We start from the raw sequence: 21,021 nt of genomic DNA, 5'->3' as shown, positions 1-21,021 counted from the left end.
TTGTATAAAACAAGGAGCGTTACTGGCCTGTTTGAATAAGTGCTTTCAGCTGCCCGCTTCATATTGCAGTGGACTTCATGCCAGCTACTGCTGGAGTGTCCAGACAGAATAAGATTGATTGCTTGAAATCTGGTTGACATAACCTGCTTGTTTTTGACCACATACCAGGACAGATGATTCTTCTGTGCTGGATTTTCTAGGCCTTGTAAAAGCTGTGGTGGATGCAAGGGTATAACAGTAGATTGTGTCAGTCCTCTTTCCAAGGGTGTATTTTGCACTTTTTTCAGTACAAGAATGAATGGAAAGAGGGTCTTCAGCAGGACATCTCCCTTCCCAGAACATATGTTTGGGAATTCATCCTGCTAGGTTTTTCTTCTTAGGGTATCAGACCTTAATGAAAGGCTAGGAGAATAGTGCTAGTTGAGAATAGCTGGACACTTAGATACACAGAGGAAGAAAGGAAGAACATAGAATGCTAATTAAAATTTTATGTACTTTCAGCTGTGATAGGAAGCTCATCTTGATGACTGTTTTAAAGATAAGCTCCAAATTCCAAACTCTGTTAGAAATTGTTTTCCATAAAGATATTTCCCATTGATCAGTAGCATCTTGCCTCTGAAAAGCCAGTATCTTCTAGCACACGCTGAGTTTATTTTGGCATGCTTAGTGTCTAATTTGGAAAAGAGAAATGCAGCCTGGCATCCACCCTTGAGAAGATGGTGACCTCTAATATAAAGTATTTATGGCATTTTGGCTGTACTGATCTAATCACAACAGGTCTTAAGATACCTACTATTCAGTTCCTTTGGGGCAATCTACCATAATACTTTCTTAAAACGGTGTTATCTGGTGTTCTGAAGATATGCTATTTCGTAGCTAGGAGACAATATTTCTAGCTTCTGTGCAAATAAATTCTTAGAATGTATGATTCTCCAGTGCTTTCAGCTCAAAGAACTAATTGAGCCATGATGGGTATTATAGGTTGTATATAAGCATGGTTGTTCTGGAATCTCAGTCACTCTCCAGTACTGGTATCTAGCTAAAACTCACAGATGTCTGCTATATTAAAAGTTAACATTTTATTTTCTAGATCATGACTCAAGTTTCCCCAGATGTATAAGTAAATTAAACACAGTCCACAGTTCTGCTGGAGGATTTTGTTTTGTTTTGTTTTTTGTATAGTAAATGCATGTTGGTTTCTGTGTGTGGTATTTTGTAATAGTTCTAGCAAAACAAGAAGCTAACAGTACCATGTGTTGAAGGAAATATCTGGAGCTCTTGACTAAATTATTTAGGGTAAGGACCACATGCTACTTTTGTTTAGTGATGAGGAGTTGCTGGGAAATATTGGGAATAAACTAAACTGGAAAAATATGGATCTTAGTGATTTGTGGTTCCTTCTAATGTTCAGCTTCAGATACGCAGGTGTTGCTTTTGTCAGATGAATGCTGCCTGATTTCTACTGCTATGTAATTCACCTGCATCAAGATTAAGAAACCACTTTTTATTAAATAAGCTTGGAAACAAGATAAATGTATTTTGCTTTTGTGTACCGTGTATTGGATATCTGTTTTTCTGATGAGCATTTAAAATGTTTTCTAGTACAATTGGGAGGAATGCATTATCTCTCATCTAAAAGCAGTACAGTGCTGAAATAGTCCTCCTTAATTTTGGTCAGAATGAACAAAAGTGTCTGTGTTTATTCCTGCCTAATGCATCACAAATCTGCTGACATGCTAACCTTGGAGTCTTGGCTGGCGGTAATCAGGCCTGTGCACCGGCAGGAAAGATGTACCTAATGCACTCCATCAGTGCAGTTTGCATATGGAAGTTCTCACAGGGGAGCTGCCCTGTGCCAGCTGAGGGTTACCTGCCCACTGCAGTTATTGTATGTAATTATCGAACCAATCTGTTCAGCCCAGCAGGGTTTAGATGGTAATCATGAAGCAACACTTTGGAAAGGAAAGATGTAATGCACTCTCCCCTTCTCTTATGAGCTATGTGAAGTTGTAGCCACTTTTAAAGCTGTATTAGTAAAGCTCTAGTCTCACACAATTAAAAAGGGAAAGGTAAACTCTTCCAGTGTTCATCAAAGTTATCATCTGTGTCTGATACAGATACAGGTCAACTCATCCTTTGCAAAAATCACATGGCTTTAAAAAAAATAATCTTTCCATAACCACCTTAAGAATACTTTGCAATAGTAAGATTAATTGTAATACACAGATAATAACATTTCTACCCATTTAGAGTTTTTAAGATAATGTACCTTGAATGGAGTTCAGATTTCCCAAGTACCTCTCTTTGGAACAGAACCCATAGTTGATATTAGAAAAAAATAATAATGTACTGTCAGTGGGTGTTAGCTACTTTTAAGCTGTGCAAAGAAAGCCTTAAGAAGCAAGGATCCAGATAAACTTGAATTTAATGAGGTGTAATTGCTTTTAAAAAAGCAATTAACATCAACTTTGGGTAAAATGTTTTTCTGTGTTGTTTAAGATTTTTCAGATTGCTCTTTTTGAAACAGTTATTCAATGTAAATAAAAAAATAGGGTTTGATCATAAAAACTTCTGTTTTCATACATTAAAATTTCAACTTCTAATGTGATCTGCAGATAAGGGAACTGAACTTTTTCATTGTCTATTGCCTAGTATTCCTGCATTAATATATGAATAATTTTTCTCTACAACTGGAGACGTTTTATAATGTGTGAAGAAATAATGCTTAGAATTGGGGGATACCTTGTGAGGATATTTTCTACTTTGTGTGGTCTTTTCTGCTCTTGAGTTTAGTTGACCCTTTTTTTTTTTCTCCAGAAAAAAGGGAAGGCAGCAGCTGCCACCAATGAGAGCACTGAAGCAGAAATGGAAGATACAGGAAGTCCAGAAAAAAAGAAACGTACTTCTAGTAAGTCAAAAGATGATTCTCCCAGTCACATGTACTAGTGTGGTAGGTTAACCCTGGCTAAGGGCCACACTCCCACCCAGCCACTTGCTCCGCTCCTCAGTGAGACAGAAGGAGAAAATAGGATGAGAAAACTCATGGGTTGATATTAAGATGGAGAAATTGCTTAGCATTTACTGTTGCAGACAAAACAGACTCAACTTAGGGAAAACTAATTTAATTTATTTGCAATTAAAATAAATCTGGGTAGTGGCAAAGGTAAACATTAAACCAACATCTTTCCTTCCCCTTCTCCCAAGCTCAGTTTCCTTACTTCTAGACTCTTCTGCCCCATGCCCTGAGCGGTGCAGGATCATGGAGTAGAAGTGTGTTGTGGTCACTACATAGCATTTTCTCCTTCCTCCTAATGCTTCCCCTGCTCCAGTGTGGGCTCTCTCTCTTGGGCTGCAGTCCTTCAGGGAGACAAGCGTGCTCCAATTCCTTCAGGAAATACCAGTCTGATCCAATGTGGACTCTCCCATGAGTTGCAGGGGATATCTGCTCCATCCTGGGTCCTCCATGAGCTGCAGGGAATATCTGCTCCAGTGCTGTGGAGCACCACCTCCTCCTCTGACCTTGGTGTTCCCTCTGCTGGTTTTCACTCTCCTTCCTGTAACGCCACCCTGCTTGTCCAGTGGTTTTTGCCTTCTTTTAAATGTTTTCATGGAGGTGCCACAAACAAGTTGGGCTGAACTTTGGCCTACAGTGGGTTTGGTGTGGATACAGCTGGAATGGGCCTTCAGGCACAGGACAGCACCTGGCCTCTTCCCAAAAAGGCCACACCTGTAGCTGACGCCAGCTTATCAAAAGGCTGCTACATGGCCACATATACCCAATACATCCGTTCACCTTTAGGAGTTCAAATGCTTTTTATCTCTCATAATTTCTTTTTAGATTAATAAAATTGAAACATATAAACTTTCTGTGTAAGAAAGGTATAATCTTCAGTTTTATGCTGCCTAAAGCTGGTAGAAATGCTAGGTGATAAAAATTGGTGGTTGCACCCTGTTCTTTTGCCGTCATTTATTGTCTCTTCCATTCTCACTTTTGTCCTCCCGTATTGTCCAATTCACTGTCAGAATATGCTGACTCCTCAGGGCTTCTTCATCGCAGTGTGTTAAAGCCAGGCACTAACAGCAGCAGCTTCCAAAACCGAGTGTATTTAAAGTTGAGGAAAGGATCAGCTATAAGGACAGAAAATGCTGATGCCACATTTCAGATAATTTGGCATAGTTGCAGTGTTGTCTGGAAAAAGTCATGAACAGGTAGATAAAGTAGGATTATTTTAAGTCCAAGATCAGAAATCTTCAGTAGATCTGTACAGGGTAAGCTTATTGGTGAGTGTCCAGTCAAGCTGTTTTCTGGATCTAACCTCCTAACTCCTTCATGTGAACTGAATTCAAGTAATTGCAAAGATATTTTTCCTAAAGAATTTTTGATTTAAACTTTTAAGTACCAGATGTTGTCCCTGCTCAAGTAGTCTGAAAATAATATAGCAGTAGCACTGGAGTCTACTCTAAAACAAATCCTCTTGTTTAAAAAAAGTTTTGATGGGGTATGGCAGGATGGGAAAATGTAACATTTCAAACACTGTAATATTATTTGTAAACTATGGATTTATCCTAGTATATTTACTCAAACAGTTATGAGATAAATAGCAGTAATTAAGCTAATATTCATAGAATGGTTTGGGTTGGAATCGACTTTAAAAATCATCGAGTTCCAACCCCCCTGCCATGAGCAGGGACACCTCCCACTAGACCAGGTTGCTCAAAGCCCCGTCCAGCCTGGTCTTGAACACCTCCAGGGAAGGGGCATCCACAGCTTCTCTGGGCAACCTCACTACCCTCACAGTAAAGAATTTCTTCCTGATACCTAATCTGAATCTACCCTCTTCCAGTTCGAAGCCGTTACCCCTCATCCTATCGCTACATGCCCTTGTAAAACGTCCCTCCCCAGCTTTCTTGTGGGCCCCAAATGTTATCCCAGAAGGTGACACTGCTCTGTTCATTTTCAGCTGTTCACATTATAGAATTTTGATCATTAAAATCAGTGATTATTTCTCTTACTCGAATGCGTTTTGAATTGTTGACTTCAATTTATTATGAATTTTCTTGTCTGTTAGTGGCTGAAAAGGTGTTAATTAGATTATACTTTCTTTCAAGGAAATACAATTATCTGATATGATACTGATGTTTATTCATCATTTTAGATTTTATTTAAGACCTTCTAACAAAATATTTAATACAGCTGACTATTTTTTGGTTGTGATTTGATACACGTGAGCAGAATATACTTTCATTTTATTTTATTTTTTTTCCTGGGGTTGTAGATTGAAATTCTCATAGATAGAGGTGAAAAAGGAACTTGAGGCATTGCGATCCCAGTGGTAGCATTAGCCTAAGTAAAGCTATTTGGGAGACTATATATATTTTCAGCACCTAGTGGTTAAAATGAGTGATGTACATAAGCTTAAATTTAAACCTCCTCTTGCAAAGTCAACAGTTAAAGGTGAAATGCTTCTAATTTCGCTTCTTTATACTACCCAATTTAATGAATACCAAGTGGGGGCAGTATATCAAACAATTTCAGGTGAAAAGTGATACATGTACTTACTCGTTTTGTTGTCTCCAAATTTGGAATTAAGAACTTTACCACTTATTACATGATTCATAAATCTTTGTTGAAGGAAAGGGCAAGTGTTTCATAATCTTACAATGTTGATGCTTTTGATAACATGAAAATAGCTGATTGTTATAGAAATACTTAAAACCATTTCCAAATTTGACTAGTTTTATGTTACTATGGATGTGTTTCTCTATGATGTGTTTAGTCCTGTGGCTAAAAAAATATCCTAAAGTTTACTGTCCAGTAAAATGGATTATTTCTTTATATCTCTTAATTGTAGAAATTGAAGTTTAGTTATACAGGAACATTTTAAAAGTTCTTAAAATGTTATTTTATTGGTTTCTAAATGGCGTAAATATGGCCAGACAGGGGCTACTCTTCAGGTGTTCAAACAACGTCTTCTGAGTATTTGGATGTAAAGCAGTGGCAAGAAGATCCATGCAGCCTTTTGCTATTCAGCTGATCAGCATTAACCCCATCTGACTGTGCAGTTTGGCTAATCCAGTCTAAGATAAGTCATCCCAAAAAGCTCCTGATGAGCTGTGTAGCAGTTTGAGTTACACCAGGGTGCTCAGTGGCCACAGGGGCTCTGCTAGTAACCAAATCTGCTGCTGCTGAGGCTGGGGAGCCCCCAGGGCTTGGTGGTGGAGGAAGAATGAATGGCACTGGGAAAGCATGGGCATCTTAAAATTCTTGCTTCTTGTGTCTACTCTCCTTGGTTGTTCCCAGCATAAGACTGGCCGCTTCAGGTGAGTTCAGTAAAGGCCATCTCTTTCAATCGCGTCAGCCATCAGTTTTTCTGGAGATGTCAAATAAGAGTGTTAGACATGTCTTCTGAAAAACAGAATTTCAGAAGGCCCTCAGGAAACAAGCTGTGTTGTGCTTCCAAAATAAGACGCACAAAATTTTGTGGAATTCTTAAATTGTCTTTTATTGAAATTAGCACGTTAGCAGTTTCTTCTTTTTTGCCTGTCGTAACTGGAACCCATATGCTTTCCTGAAAGCTGGAATTTTAAGAGGTTTCCTTTTTAGGGTAATACGGATGATGCTGAAGTATTACATTAGTCAATGTCTCTCCACCAGGAAAAATGCTATCAGAAGAGATGATTTCTATTTAAGTGAAAAGTGGTTTTTTCATACTGTTACAGCTCCATTTTCAGTATTAACTGCCTTTCATGTATGATAGTAAAATAGACAGGCTTATAAGTGATGATACTGTTAAAGCGGAATATCAAATTTTGGCATACACTGTACGTATCCACCAACGCTTCTGCAGGGGTGTACGGTATAATATTAATAGGACTAATATGCTTATTTTTAATCAGTTTGTATGGAATAGGAAGCCACTATGGGGAGCTTTGGTGAAAATGGCATAAATGCTGGAAAAATAAGAGTTTCAGAATTTGTAGATAATCCTAGGTTCAAAGCTACCAATAGAGATAAAACCTCTACCACTGGCAGTTTTCTTTAATCTTGGGGTTGATGAAGATTGGGTTATAGAAATACAGAATTTTTTTAGAACAGAATTTTTTTACAGCAGCCTTTTTTTAAAATGGAGGTTTAATAGTATTTCTCAATTAATAGGTACTTAGCTTTATGTTTATTTACATTGAATGGCTTTGCATAAATCACTATCTGCATTATTGTCTTAAAGTCTCTTTTTTTTCTTTATTCAAGCAAGATTTATTACGTAATGTTGGATTGAATCTACACTTAAGCTCAGTTTTATATTTAGAGAATTACTGGGCTTGTCATCAAGCATTAGGGGAGAGCAAATCATACAGTATTTTTGAGCTTGTTTATGGTGCCACTTGTTACTACTCCACACCAATGCCCACATTACAGGTGATTTCTGCCTCTTAATGTTATACCCTAATACAAACATTTTCAGCAAAACCTGTACTATACAATAGTTGTAATTGTTATTCATCTTTTCCTTCTTGTGATGGATTTGGTGTTGGCTGTTATCTGTAGCAGACTCCAGGAGTAAGCAAGTATTAGTCTTAAAACAGTGTATCTATCTCTGTGGCTGGTCACCGAAAGATCCGTCCCTTTCTCTGCCATTCTTAATCTTCCTTTTCCTGTCTCAGGAATGTTGCAAGTTAAAAATATGAGACTTAACGTGATCTGGTTTTAGAAGTTAGGAGTATGTGCTGCTATGTTGTATCTAGAAATTATTAGGAAGATTCAGGTTTTCAGAGCAGAGAAATACTGCTCTCAGTTGTCAGAAATACTGACAAATTCGCTTCTGTATTTTGCATTAAGTTTATTCAAAGATGACATGAAGTGATCTGTCTTTTTATGGCCTGCCCCAAAATTGTTTGAGGATCTTCAAAAGCTATTTAAATTGGAAGAGGTGTGCTAGGAGGTGATTTCTAAGTATAAATATCCTTAAATATTATGGGTAGGAAGGTTAAAATAAATTAAATATAAAACAAATATATCTTTGTGGTTCTTCCTGAATAATGGTTTTCCTTGACAATTTGCAGATGACATTGACTGAGAAGAACCTTGAACACATGCCGCTTATAATAACAAAGATACTTTACATCTTGGACATTGATTTTGTATGGGAGTGTTCCTGTTTACTCCTGTGTCTGCTTGGAACACAGTTTTCTACTTAGTTTTCCTTTATATTTTAAGCTTGTTTCTGTACAATTTCTTCAGAACACTTCTAGCACTTAAGCACATTTAAAATGTAAATATGTTTAAGTTCCTGTTTACACTTCATGGGACTTTCTTGTGTTTGCTGCTGTTAAAAGATACTAAGTTGAAACAAAACAAAAAACCTTCTGGGAAAGATTTTCCATGAGGTAGGGTTTTGTGTAATGGCTTTCTTTACCTGTAGAACAAAATCATTTAAGAATAAAAGTGATGTCAGCTTTTTTGTTCTTCTGTGACCTGAAGATGTATGGCAGTGCACTGAACAAGTGTTGCAATTCAAACTCAGATACAAAATTTGTAAGTCAAATTTTTCTACAGGAAAGAAAAAAACCCTGTACTTCAGTGACTCAGATTTTTACAGGGAACTAACCTTTTTCAAGATTACAAGTGATATATTTGAATTAAACTTTATTCCTCCTGCAAATCGCTGTTGGTGGAGAGGAGGGCTATTTCTAAACACATGCTGCATGTCACTACTGATTTAAGTGTGTATATGCAATTGTGGCTTGGAATGTCTTCAATAAAGCAATTTTTACAAATCTAAGTAAATCAGTTTCAGTTTTATCTGGAACAATTTTATACTAAAATTTTTAAAAGAACACTCATAGATTTGATGTCATCTTTAGGAAATACACAGGCATAAAGTCATCAAATAATACATTCTTGTGTCCTGATGTTTTTCCGTATTATCATACAGAAAAGTATTGGCTTCATTTGTTAAAGGAAACGGAGGACTTGGAAGAACAGAGTACCTAAAGCAAAACCCCATCCACAACTCTACAAATTTTCCTTCTTCTTTCTCATCCCCACCCTGCAAGCATATATTTCGTGGAATTCAAGTCCATATATCTATTCTTCATATTTCTGAATTTTTATAGAGAAAAGAACTGCAGAGAAAAGAGAACAAGGCAAGTAACCAAAACTAGTTGTTGCCCTTGCGGTTGCTTCAACAGCTTTCAAAGTACTGAAAAGTTCTTGGTTGAGAGGTGTTACACTGCAAGGTGTTATCAACTATGCAGGGTTCCATGGCAGAGTTGGGAAAGGGCTTTCAGAGGGCTGTGTACTCTTCCTTATTTCATCTTCTCAAAAGAAAAGTAGTTCTTCATATTCAAACTGCCCAAGCTGATTTGAGAATGGTAGACAAGTGTGATGCTTAACTCTCTTTAAATGCTGCACAGCCTGGCTTCACTCCCCATTTGGTGTTCGCAGCTGGAGTCTTTCAGCTTCCAATGGTGTTTTTTTTCCTTATTCCTTCCATATATAAAAAGTAATTGTATTGTAAAGGTTCCATTCTCTTGTTTTCCCTTTTCAGTTTGATGATTGTAGAAGGCTTTTAAGGGGCAGTTGAAGGAAAAAAAAAAAAGTCTCCTAGGGAGTCATCCCCCAAAATGACTTTGTTATTTGATGTGATCAAAGACAAAAGTGATACTGTGGTCAGTGGAAGAATTTTGAAGAACCAACAGTCCTAAACTTGTCTCCTTTGGAAATTACAAGTCCAGAATTAGTTATTAAATTAGTAAGAAAACATATTCTTGGATTAATTCATTGCACTAAGATCTGATATAGTGGCATATGCAAGATCATATCTAGTTGACTATGGAGAGTTTTGTTAGGTCATTGGTCCTCTCATTCCTACTTCATCACTTCCCAGCTTAACTCTGGCAATTCAGAATGTGTGGCATGAAGTTGCCGTTAGTAAAGAAATGTCAGTTCTGTCATAAGAGTATCCTGCTGTGGTGCACTGGGCCTCTATACAGAAATGATGTCATCTCTATCTATGTGGAGACTAGTCTGAGAGCATCTCTTCCAGAAACCACTTGAGAACTCTCCACCGCATGGTCCAGCACTCCAGATTTATTGACCTTTGTTTCTTAAAGTGGTAAACACATAGCAAAGCGTGTGCAGGGGGGGTTGTGCACACACGCACACACACATTAAATTATTGGTTTTTTTAAGAAAGGAAACCTTGCTCTGTCTGATTAATGTACTTGACTGCATGTGCTTCTTTTGAGGGTGAAAGATGTTAGCTGCGGTGTTTAATGATGATTACTACAAGTCTAGTTGAAGAGCTTGCATAGACTAGAATTGCTGGAACTCTTTGGAAATCATACAGACTGGCATGTGCTCAGTTTTTGTCAGGTGTAAATTCAGCATACGCAAGTGATGCAGTTGCTGCCCTGCAGCATGCCTGCTGCTAGATATTCTTCACTTACCTGATGTTTGCGTAGAGTCTAAAATCTGCATGTAGGTCTGTTTTCCAATATTCTAGCCTATGATGTACCTTACAAGTCACCATTAACACCTAAATTGTACCTGATTTCATCTGCTGGTTATCTGTGTTTTCATGCTCAGAATATCTCACTGTCCTTATTCCCATCAAAGCAGGCAATTAAGTGGGAAACTTGGGACTCCAGTGTCGGCTTATTTTTACCAAAGGAGCCTTTGTCATTTTATAGAAACTGTCATTTTTAGACACAAGTACAATTTTATTTGTCTTAGTCTTAAGACTTATGTGTGTTTCTAAAACAGTGTATGTAGAATCAACAAACAAGGTGAGAAGGGACATCAAGAGGTGATCTGCCCCATACACCAGCCTAAGCAAAGGCTTGTCTGTCTACATCTGTTAATCTTGATACATGCCAAGATTTTCTTCTACAATCTCTGTGATTAAGATTCTAAAACATCCCTGGTCAGCACCACTTGTAATACTTAGCTATCCTTACTTCTAAAAAGGGTTTGATAAGGCAGAGTATTTTCTTTTGATATTTCTATACCTAATATAAATTTCCCTTAAGTTTATTAGTTGTCCTATCTATTGTGGACATGAAAATTGCTCTCATGTTATGCAGCAATCTTTTGAACATTTGATAAGTACAAAGGCTGCACCATCACATATCTTCTATTTTTTTCCTTTCTTCAGATAAACTAGTTTAACTCGGTTTTTATATTTTCTTTTGTTAGAGAGCTAGAAACCATGATCACCACTCCTGCTTGTTTTTTTTTTTGCGATTTTTCTCAGGACTTTCTTGAAGGATAGAGCCCAAAACTATACACAGTACTGTGCTGGGTTTCTTTTGTAAAGTTGCTTTATAATACTGTTTACATGGAGAGAATCAGAAATCACAGTCAACTTGTCTAATAATTCCTCTAGAGCCTGTGGGACTCTTTATGCCTCTGCTGAACTTTGTTCCAGTCTCAAAACAAGCTGTGCAGTGACACCATCTGGTTTATTTTTGCCTATATAATTCTTCCTCATTTAAATTGCTGTTTCAACTTAATTCAGTTTCATCTGCTTTATAAAAACCCTTTCCTTTGCTTGTAATAGCTTTGTTTGTGTCCCCGTTTGGTGCTGCCCATACAGGACTTCTCCTGATTTCAGAAACAGGACTGACATTTCTGCCAGAAATGAGAAGTTTGTGGGGAGGGAGGCAATATACGTGATCAGGATAACTAATTTTGAAAATGCAGACAAGCTTTTCTGTACAGAAGATCTTCAGTTCTGAAATACCCACAAACTTTGAAACTAAACATGAGTTGAGAGCAGTCATTCTGATTTTAACATAATTAACTCAATCAGATAGTTTAAGAGAATATTTCTGCTGCTTAAGTTTGAAATTATGAATAAAATAACCATGACAAGGATTTTTTTCCTTTTTGTTACGATTCACTTAGAGATTCCCTATGATCATGCAGAACTCATGAATGCAATAATGATAAAGGGAAAATCAGAGACAGGGTAGCTCTATTCTCATGTTTGGTGTTCCAGCCTGGGCAACTAGAAATGGGTAAGCTCGTACTGAATTAGGAATTAGTAACCTTCAGCTGCTTGTATTGTTTGTGACGACCATGAAATGCTACATTCCTGAAATACAAACGTGAAAATCCGATTACCCATTTATTTTTTCTCTATAAACAAGCACCTGTAGTATTTCTCTACCTAACGTCATCATTTTCATATTGATGGTCTTTCTGATAATAGAACAAGAATTTGACCTGTCTTTGCAGCATCTGATTGTACAGTCTAGGATTGGATGAGAAGAAAAATCACAGTCAAAAACGGTGAAGATTAATGAAAGGGAAGAAGATCAGATTATTGTTGCTTTCTATTGCAACACAAAGATTCCAGGGAAAAATTTCAGAAGGGATAGAGAGGAAAACCAATACAGTTCATGCAACTAGTAGGATAACTTGACCCACTTACCACTAAGACTACTCAATTTGCAAACTCAGAAGACATGTCTGTTGGTAGAATTCCCAATTATAGTAGCTGAAATATTTAGTGGCTTTGAAAAGTATAAACTAATTCTTGCAGATAAACCAGAATTTAGCTGGGAGAAGGAACGATTTACAGAGTTAAGTTACTACTTTGGTTTATGATTCCTGCTTGTATAGCTTTTAGCTACCACTTCTTGTAAGGGTACCAGAATAGGTTTGATTTTTACATAGCAGTTGGGGAGGTGGTGGTGTTTTGCCAGGACAGATCCTTCATTGATAAAGCTGCTTTGCTCGATAAGGGATTATCACCAGAGCTGTCCGTTGTTGTTTGTGGGGCTTTTTTAAAGTGATTTATTAATTAAAGATGTATTGCCTGACAAAATCTATTTGTAGTTTTATGCTGAAAGCAGCGAATGCTGGTGGACAAAAAGGGAACAAGAATATTTTTTCATTCTCTGTTTCATTTTCAAGAATGGAAAAATTCTTCAAAGTTAATTTTGGTATTTTTAATTTCAAATCAACATTTAAAGAGCAAATTAAGTTATGCAAATTTAAACAAGCATGAAAGCAAAACTGCTTGCAATAGTTTGTTGTTTTTCTTGGTGGGGTTTTGGTTTTGGGTAGACTTTAAGAGTATTTTGGTTTGTTTTGCACTGTTCTCTGCCTCCTTGCTTTCCCCCAGATTTACTCATTGGGCTTGAATGATCAGTGACTCACACTGCTCAAAGGCCATTGTCTTATGCAAGCAGCTTCATTCTTAAGGACATACATGAAACTCAATTTTTTTCTTTATCAGTAATGCAGATTAAGAAGTTGACAGGAACAGTAGAGTTATATATAGGTTTTCAAGCAAGAACTTAAATACTTAGGCATACTGAGTTCAAGGAGGAAGTCAGGATTAAAAACAAAAACTGAAAAAAAAATACTATGATCAGGAGATAAAAAACATTTCATTGTTATTGCATTTGTGAAAATGGTAGCAATTTTTATTATGTGTAATATTTTTTTCTCGAAGTGACTGCAGTTGAATGTGATTGACGCAAATGAGCTGTGGTGGGGTTTTTTTACCCTTTTCTCTGCTATTGGGCAGGAAAGAATCAAAGTGCAGGGTGTTTTTTATTATTGTGTTTAAGTCTGGTCCCTTTGAACAACCTGCCTGCCAGGTTTGTTAGGAATCTTATTTAGATGACACTGTTCATTACCTTTGTTAATAAAATATTGTCAAATAATAGCTTGAAATGTGTAGGTAAAGTGCATGGACAGCTGAGCTGATTTAACAGCTTGACACTGCCAAACGAAAACCTTCCTCTTTCCTATCTATGTGCCTTCCACCTCCCCTTGTATAAGCTCCATTCAGAATGCTCGAAGATGCCGCAACTCACTAAACTGTGAGAATACTAGACCAAAAAAAAAAGTTTTTTTGCCAGGTTACAGAGCTGGATCAGTTTAGCACAAGGTCCAAAGAGCACCAAAAATGGCTTAATACTGGGAGGGATCATAGAACTGAAAGTTGGCGCATGGGGAGGAAGGAGGGATTTAGGATTTGAAGGGGATCTGATGCTTCATCTTTTGGAAGAGGCGAGGTATTACGTTAGCTCAACTCTATGTAATGCTTCTGTTTGACAAGTGGAGTTGTACATTGTGTTTTTCAGGAGAAAATCGGTGCCCAGAAATTGTAGTAAATACTTCTGAGTCCATGTCATGTGTCCTCTGTCCCCTCACTCATAACTAAATGAATGAGTTGAGTTGATCTATCCTTTTAAAGATTACATGTATTTTCTTGTGATGCATTTCTATTATTTTATTTTACAGACATTCTTGTCCTTTTTTTGCTTGAATTGCAGACGCAGTAGCTACCAGAACCCGGACGATGACCTCACCAAAGTCCAAGAAAGGCACAGCAACCAGAAAGAGAGTCCAAAAGTAAATAATAGATGGAGCAACAAATGAGCTTGCTCTTCAGCTCATCTCTGGGTATTTTTTCAGTTACTGTAGCACTGGAATCTTCTTTCCTTTTTAAATGATGAATCCTGTAAAAACATGAACTGCTGTTTGTACCCTTTTTTGAAGAATAAGGGTTTTATTAAAATATTTGCATAATTTATGTATACTTTAATACTAATGCAAAATTTTGCCAACTTTGAAGTGAGGATGCATTTTTATTCTTTATATACAAAAATTCATGTCTTAAAGGCAGACTAAAAGAAAGTGCTTTTTTCTGCTTTATAATGTAGAAATAAAGCCTTACTTAATTTCGTTCTGGGTACTTTGTAAGGAACAGCAGTGTTGCATCTAATTTCTTCTAATTTTGAGTAAAGTCTTATTGGAGGTCACTTAGATGTACACTGAGATGAAGTCTGAAATATTAGAGACATACTTTAAATATTTCTCAAGTGTTTGAATTTAAAAAAAGAGACCATAAGGCAAAATTCCCATTCTTCCATTCTAGTTTGTTATAAAATATGTTTAAACACTTCTTTGAAGGACAGGTAGTGAATTTTAGTTAATTTTTTTGCATAGTATTTGTGTTTGTATCATTTTTCCAATTACTCAGAGTGTCTCTGGAAAGGAAGAGACCAGAATTTCAGATATTGGGCCCAGGGCAAAGAAAAGAACCAACCAAAAATCAATGCCCATTCTCAACACCACCTCCCCCTGCTCCCCTCATCAAGTTTTCTTTTTTATGTTAGTGAAAAGGCTAGAAAAGTTATAATTATGAACAACTAAAGTATCTAGTTCCAGTGAAAGCTTGACTCACGTGTGCTTTTCTTTTGTAACAAAATAACTTTTTTTTAATAGTTAAGAAATGTGTAACGTTTCTTAAAAGTACTTCCTTGCTTGGCTTTGAGTCTTCTCTTCAGAGTTGTAAGTCAAAAACCGCAGTGTTTCAGTGTGAAATACCACTACTTTTCCTTTACGTACTGCAAAAATACATATAATGAGGGCATGAACATCACTCTTATCAGGGAGACTGCTTTACGAAGTTTGGCAAACCAAAAGGAATCCATATGAGCCAATGGGTAGTGCATTTGTGTGGATGTCCAGTGCTCTGCTTGCATGTGTAATGTCTGAGTAGCTACTTACTGAAATAAATATGGTAGTATAAAATGTTGAATGAATGATGGAGTTATGTTTTGAAAACAAGGAAATCCATTGTTTTGAAATAAAACTGGAATAACATATTTAAAAGATCTAGTTCCTTCTCATTTCTATTCTGACTGCTTTATAGACTCATTTTCCTGGGTATTGGCAAAGTGTGGCTGACGACTTTAAGCATAGCATTCTCTTTGTTTCAGATGTAAAAATAGGACTGCTAAAGCCTCTCTCATATTTAAAACTCCTCGAACCAGACTATCATTTTAATGACTTCGTTTAATCATTTTGTTCAAAAAGTATGTTACACTATTCTGAAGAACTATTGTCAGGAAAGAATATTGTGTTCTCTTGCTTGTCTTGCATACTCAAAATTATTAATGTAATTCTTTTGTACTTTAGATGTTTGACATTTTAATTTTTTTAGTCACTTATTTACTGGTAAACTTCCTTTCTTTACTTTCCAAGTTTTTTTCCAAGTTTTCAAGGAGTGTGTTTTCTTCTGACACTACGAAAGCCAGACACAGACATTTCCATATATTTGAGAAGAATATTTTGAGGTGCAGATTTCATCAGCCACCCCTGCCTCTTCCCACCCCAAAAATGTCCAGGAAAATGTTTGTACTGGCCAAGTGTTCCGTGAAGAAAAAGGATGCTTTCCGTTGTAGGTGAATGTCGTATCAGGGCTTGTCTCTGCTCACAGGAGACTCTGCAAAACTACAGTCTTCACAGACAAGAATGTCTCTGGCTCCCTGTAAACTGCAATGATGTTTAGAGCGTGGGACGGTCGGGATGAGCCAAGCAGAGGGCTGTGATAATACCCGCAGTATTCCGTATGTATTGCATACAGTCTGTGCTCACACATGTGTGTTTTCGCTGTTTTGCAAAACAGCGATGGGGAACTACACAGCTTCAGAAGAGGCGGAGGTTGTAGCAGGATTTTGTTGACATCCCCATTTGAAAGTAAAGCCCCTAACACAAAAGAAGCAAGCTGCCTTTAGACTGCATTTACTGCTCTTGATGACTCCAGTTGTGTGTAAATATTAGAAAACAGCAGGGTCCTGCATTCCAAGAATCACTTGAGCAGTGCCATGAAGACAAGTGTCCTTACTGGTATTGTAGTCATACTCCCAAGCTCTCCTGCTGTTTCTAATCTGTGCGCACAGCCGTGAAAAAACTGGACTGACATTTACAGGCACAGCAGGGAGACACTTGAGTAGGGAATGTTAAAGATTCTGCTACCTATGTTTCAAAGTGGCCACCATACATGATAAATCTTCACAGGAGAACTAGTCAGCACTTCAGCTGATGGTGTAATGAGGATATTGATAATGAAGCACAGAATGCTTCTTTTAGTGCTTGAACATTTTGCAGACAGTGTTTATGTTTTTTCCCCTAATCTAAAATATCTGGAGAGAGAATCAAATTCAGGATGGGTATGAGATATTTTTTAGATGATGCTGATTTGATAATTTTTACAGGAGCATTTCCCAATAAGTTCATATAAAATAATAACCTAATTCGCGGTGTCTGTTGCAGGAAGCATTAAGAAGGGGGTCAGTTGCTTTCCTGAGTAGTTTGACAGACTTTGCTCACTGTTTTGTCCCAGTGAGCTGCCAGATTTGGGATGCCATAATACCAGTAATGCAATTAGGTTTTCTGCACGTTGTCTGGTTGACTTCTCAGTTAAGAGTTTCTTTCCCTTTGGGAATAAGACTAGACAGACTGTCATTTGCTATTACTAATTCTGCTTAGCATTATCACTGGAGCTTTTTTGTAATTAGCTATCTTAGTTGGCTCTTAAATTTTAATAGCCAATTGAAGCTACATTTTAGCCAAGTTCCATATCTAAATTGCATTCAGTCCATTAACAAAGTTGGTTAAAAGGCTATTAAAACAAAAGCCAATATATGGTGGTTAGCACTTGCATGTTTGCAGCAGTAGCAGTACCAGCCTCCAATGAATATTCCCAAGAAATGGCACTTCCTTCTAGCAAAGGAAGTGCACAAAGAATGACCCAAGTTTGTTTTGGGAACAAAGGCTGATTATGCTGAAAGAAATAAAATTGAAGTGTGTCTTTTCTGGAAGAAGGTGGGAGAGAGGGGGGAGATGCGGGAGGGGGCAATTAATGGTTCTGCTCAGATTTGACAGGTTCTGGAAAAGCCAAATAAACAAAGTGATGTTTTTCTCAATTTCAGCTGATCAAAATTATTAGCAAAACCATCTGAAGCACCTTCTGGTGGAATTGTCATCTTGCTGAGTTTAGTTTGTAAAACATCCTGCCAGACATTAAAAAAACTGTAAGCATGCCAGCACATCGGCTCAGAGCACCGCTTCTCTAATTGATAGACCCTATAATTTTCTTTTTTACTGAAGACCATGGCTGGATACCTCAGCCTCCCAAGTAATTTAACGTAGCATCAGCCTGAATTTTTTATCCTTAGTAGCACTTGTTTAAATTAGATTTTTCTCCTTTTTTTCTTTCTTAAGGTGTAGACAGGAGATTAACAGCCTTTGGATCATCCTGTGACAAATAATGGCTTTTTCAGACTTTTCTGCTTTTAAAAAATAATATCTTTACTGTTGTGAAGATGTCAGATATTAATACTGCTACAGTTTTAATAGAGTCTACCAGTTGCTGATGTGTTGTTTCAAGGATGGTTTGCAGTGCCCTGTCTGGGTGATGATAGATAAGTATCAGTAGTTTCATTGTAGGAGGTGTGAGGCAAACCCCAGATTATGTCTGCATAACCAGTATATACATGCTTTTACCAGCATACATGGTGGGACATCTAAATTAGAGTTTCCATAATGCACCAGTTTCATTGTTAAACAAGACACAGAGCTGGTGCTCACTGAACATGAGTTTGATCCCATCGTTTGTAGCTGCACTGCAACATTAAACTGTCTGGAAAAGCTCTGTGGCCACAAGTGCCAGTTCCGTCACCGCGCATGCTGTTCTGGAGGTGCTGAGCTCTTTGCAATGATGCAGTACTCAAAGGCAAAAGGAATCTGTTTTATCTGTCTGAGGATTGATTTTCATCGTGTCCTTTTTCATAGTCAGGGAGGAAGCAGGTGTGGTGGGATCAACAATTTTGGCAGTTCCTAGAGTTCTAATTGGGATCTCATGGATAGCTTTCTGGAGGTGCAGGCTAACTCACATGCATTTTGGTTTTCTTCCCTGGTATTTACACGTTTGAGCAGCTGAAGATTTAGAAAGGTGATTCCATGAATTCTTTGCTTCGTTTTAGGCTTGCTTTATCTCTGCAGATGATACCTCTGTAGCAACAGTTTGGATTTTTTTTTCCCCTTTTCTCCTGAAGGGATATATAGAAAAGGGAATATACTGTTTCTGTGAACTGAGCTTTGCCTGGATGCAGAGTAAGCCAGACAGCTCAGAAAAATGCTGCAGACTAGTTTTTTATACACTGACGTGCCATGCTTTTAAACATGAAGTCACCAGCAATATTGCACTTGTACTTCTTTCTAGTGGTCTGTGTTTCATCTTATCCCAGCCAAAACCTGTCTTCTTTCAGACTGGAGCATATCCTGCCCACATAGGCTTCCATGCCAGATTTTAACGCCCTTGCATTTAGGTCTGCTGCATACAAACATCTGAAACATTTTCAAGTGGACCTCAAGTTCCACAACTGCCTAAGCTGCTGACAAGAGGATCCTGACAGCTTCTTCTTCACCAACGTGAATGCTGCAATAAGCCAAAATACAGGTTTTGCATTTTCTCAGGATACCCCAAAGGGTAAAAGAGTTGTGGAGGAACTGTCATTTGATGGGAGAAAGATTGCCTCCCATATGTCTGCCTCTTGTCTTGGAAGGTCAGCCTTCCAACCCTGTAGACTTTAGCTGCTGTGATGGGTTTTTCATAAGTATACTTGAAAGAAAAGTGATGAGAACACAATGAGACAGCTGTGAAGCAAAGTAGAAGTGAAAAGAAAATACACGTTTTTTATGAACTTTCCTGAACTAATTCCTTTTGCCAGACCACTCCAGACAGGAAGAAGCTGGCACAGTGGTAATCTGCATCTGCAGCTTCTGGGAGAAGAAACATTCTTCCTTGGCAAATGGAGCAAGAAACCTAGAAAATTAAGGATTAATATGTTCATTTATACAGAAGCAGCGAGAACACAATAACATGAAATACAACCAAGGAGGATGCATTTAGAAGACAAAAGAGCCCTGGAAGGGAAGGTACTTAGCTTTGTTCAGAATGCAAACTATAACATGCAGTTCTGGGAATTGGCGAATTGCACAGCTGAATGTTAAAAGAAATTACTTCATACCACAAGAAATACACGATCTGTGCCTTGAAAACCTGAAGGTACTTTCCCTGTCTGCCAGGAGAGGAGTGGAACACTGGATCTACTTGAAAGTAAGTAGCCCTCCAGCTAATTTTGTCTATCTGCTGCTCAACCTGAACAAAAATAGTTGTACTAATAAACTGAATTCCTTTCTGAAAACAGATATATCTATAAAACATAAAAATGCCTTTATTCTTACATTCTCACCAATCTGTCATTATGGAGCTGTTTCCTTTGGAATGGTGAGGGTGGATCTGCGCTAGAAAATGCGCAATCTCTGACTCACTTCTAACACTGCTTGGCGATAGCCATAGTGGAAGGTCTACAGTAAACAGCACCATATTTAGAAGACAATATGGTGCTTTAAATATCTGGACATGGTTTAAGAAGTAGTTCCTTCTGTCACTGACAGAGCTGGTCATCAGTAATTTATAAGCTGTGGGGTTATTTTAATCAGTGTTGTCAAACCTGGAAGGAGGTGGAATTTCAAACTCATCCAGACCAGGTGTCACTTGATATACTCTTTTAGAAACTGGCAACATTTTTTGTCTCTATTGTCTTCATACATTAGCTGGTTCCATGTGTGGCAGTGACCTGTCTCACTGATTGTTTGTTTCCTTTCCTCAAGTCAAAGCCCTCCTTTGAAATTTTGAAACTCGTCATCCATTTTCTGGTATAAGCACAGCACAAGATTTTCTCTAAATCTGACCAGAATACTCTCTTCTCTGTGTGGAAACCATTCTGGTTTGGGGGTGAATTCCAACTGTTTATATGGAAAGCCTGACTTTTCTGAGGTGGCAGTGCCCAAAATATCATTTGAAGCCAGTAAGAGCTGTAGGTATTCAGTATCTCTGAAAATCAAGTTTGTGTTCCTCTAAAGATATAACCCTTGCCTGCAAGAATGATAATGATATTTTCGGCTGTAGGACACTGCTAAATTATCCTTTAAGAGTAATGATAGAAGCAAAATCGCAAGAGAGGCCCTAACAAGGGGTGAGTAACTCATAAGTGAAATTGCACGCTGCAACACCATAGCTGTTAAGCTAACTCGGAGAACTTGTGCTTGAACTTGACATTCCTTGATTAACTAAGGGTACTGTGACTGAGGTAATGAGGAACTGCAGGAGTGAGAAACAAATGTATTGAAATGTGTTTGTGGTT

General features: G+C 37.7%; 1 protein-coding gene across 4 annotated transcripts in view; it reads left to right on the top strand.

Annotated features, from left to right (window-relative positions):
* The window catches only part of VRK1 (VRK serine/threonine kinase 1), a 36,626-nt gene extending 20,990 nt beyond the window's left edge, over nt 1-15,636 (top strand). For 3 of the 4 annotated variants that reach the window (XM_074149068.1, XM_074149070.1, XM_074149071.1), the window contains 2 exons: nt 2,818-2,908; nt 14,296-15,636. In XM_074149068.1, coding sequence (XP_074005169.1) covers nt 2,818-2,908; nt 14,296-14,378 — 174 coding nt within the window. In that variant the 3' untranslated portion in view covers nt 14,379-15,636. Of the gene's footprint in view, nt 1-2,817; nt 2,909-12,858; nt 12,871-14,295 lie in introns of all 4 variants that reach the window. The other variant, XM_074149069.1, reaches the window with a different exon arrangement.
* Nucleotides 15,637-21,021: the final 5,385 nt, after the last annotated feature.

Source organism: Numenius arquata, chromosome 6 (assembly GCF_964106895.1).
Source record: "Numenius arquata chromosome 6, bNumArq3.hap1.1, whole genome shotgun sequence".
Lineage (NCBI taxonomy): Eukaryota > Metazoa > Chordata > Aves > Charadriiformes > Scolopacidae > Numenius > Numenius arquata.
Note: the sequence above shows the minus strand (reverse complement) of the source record. Positions and strands in the feature narration are given on the sequence as shown.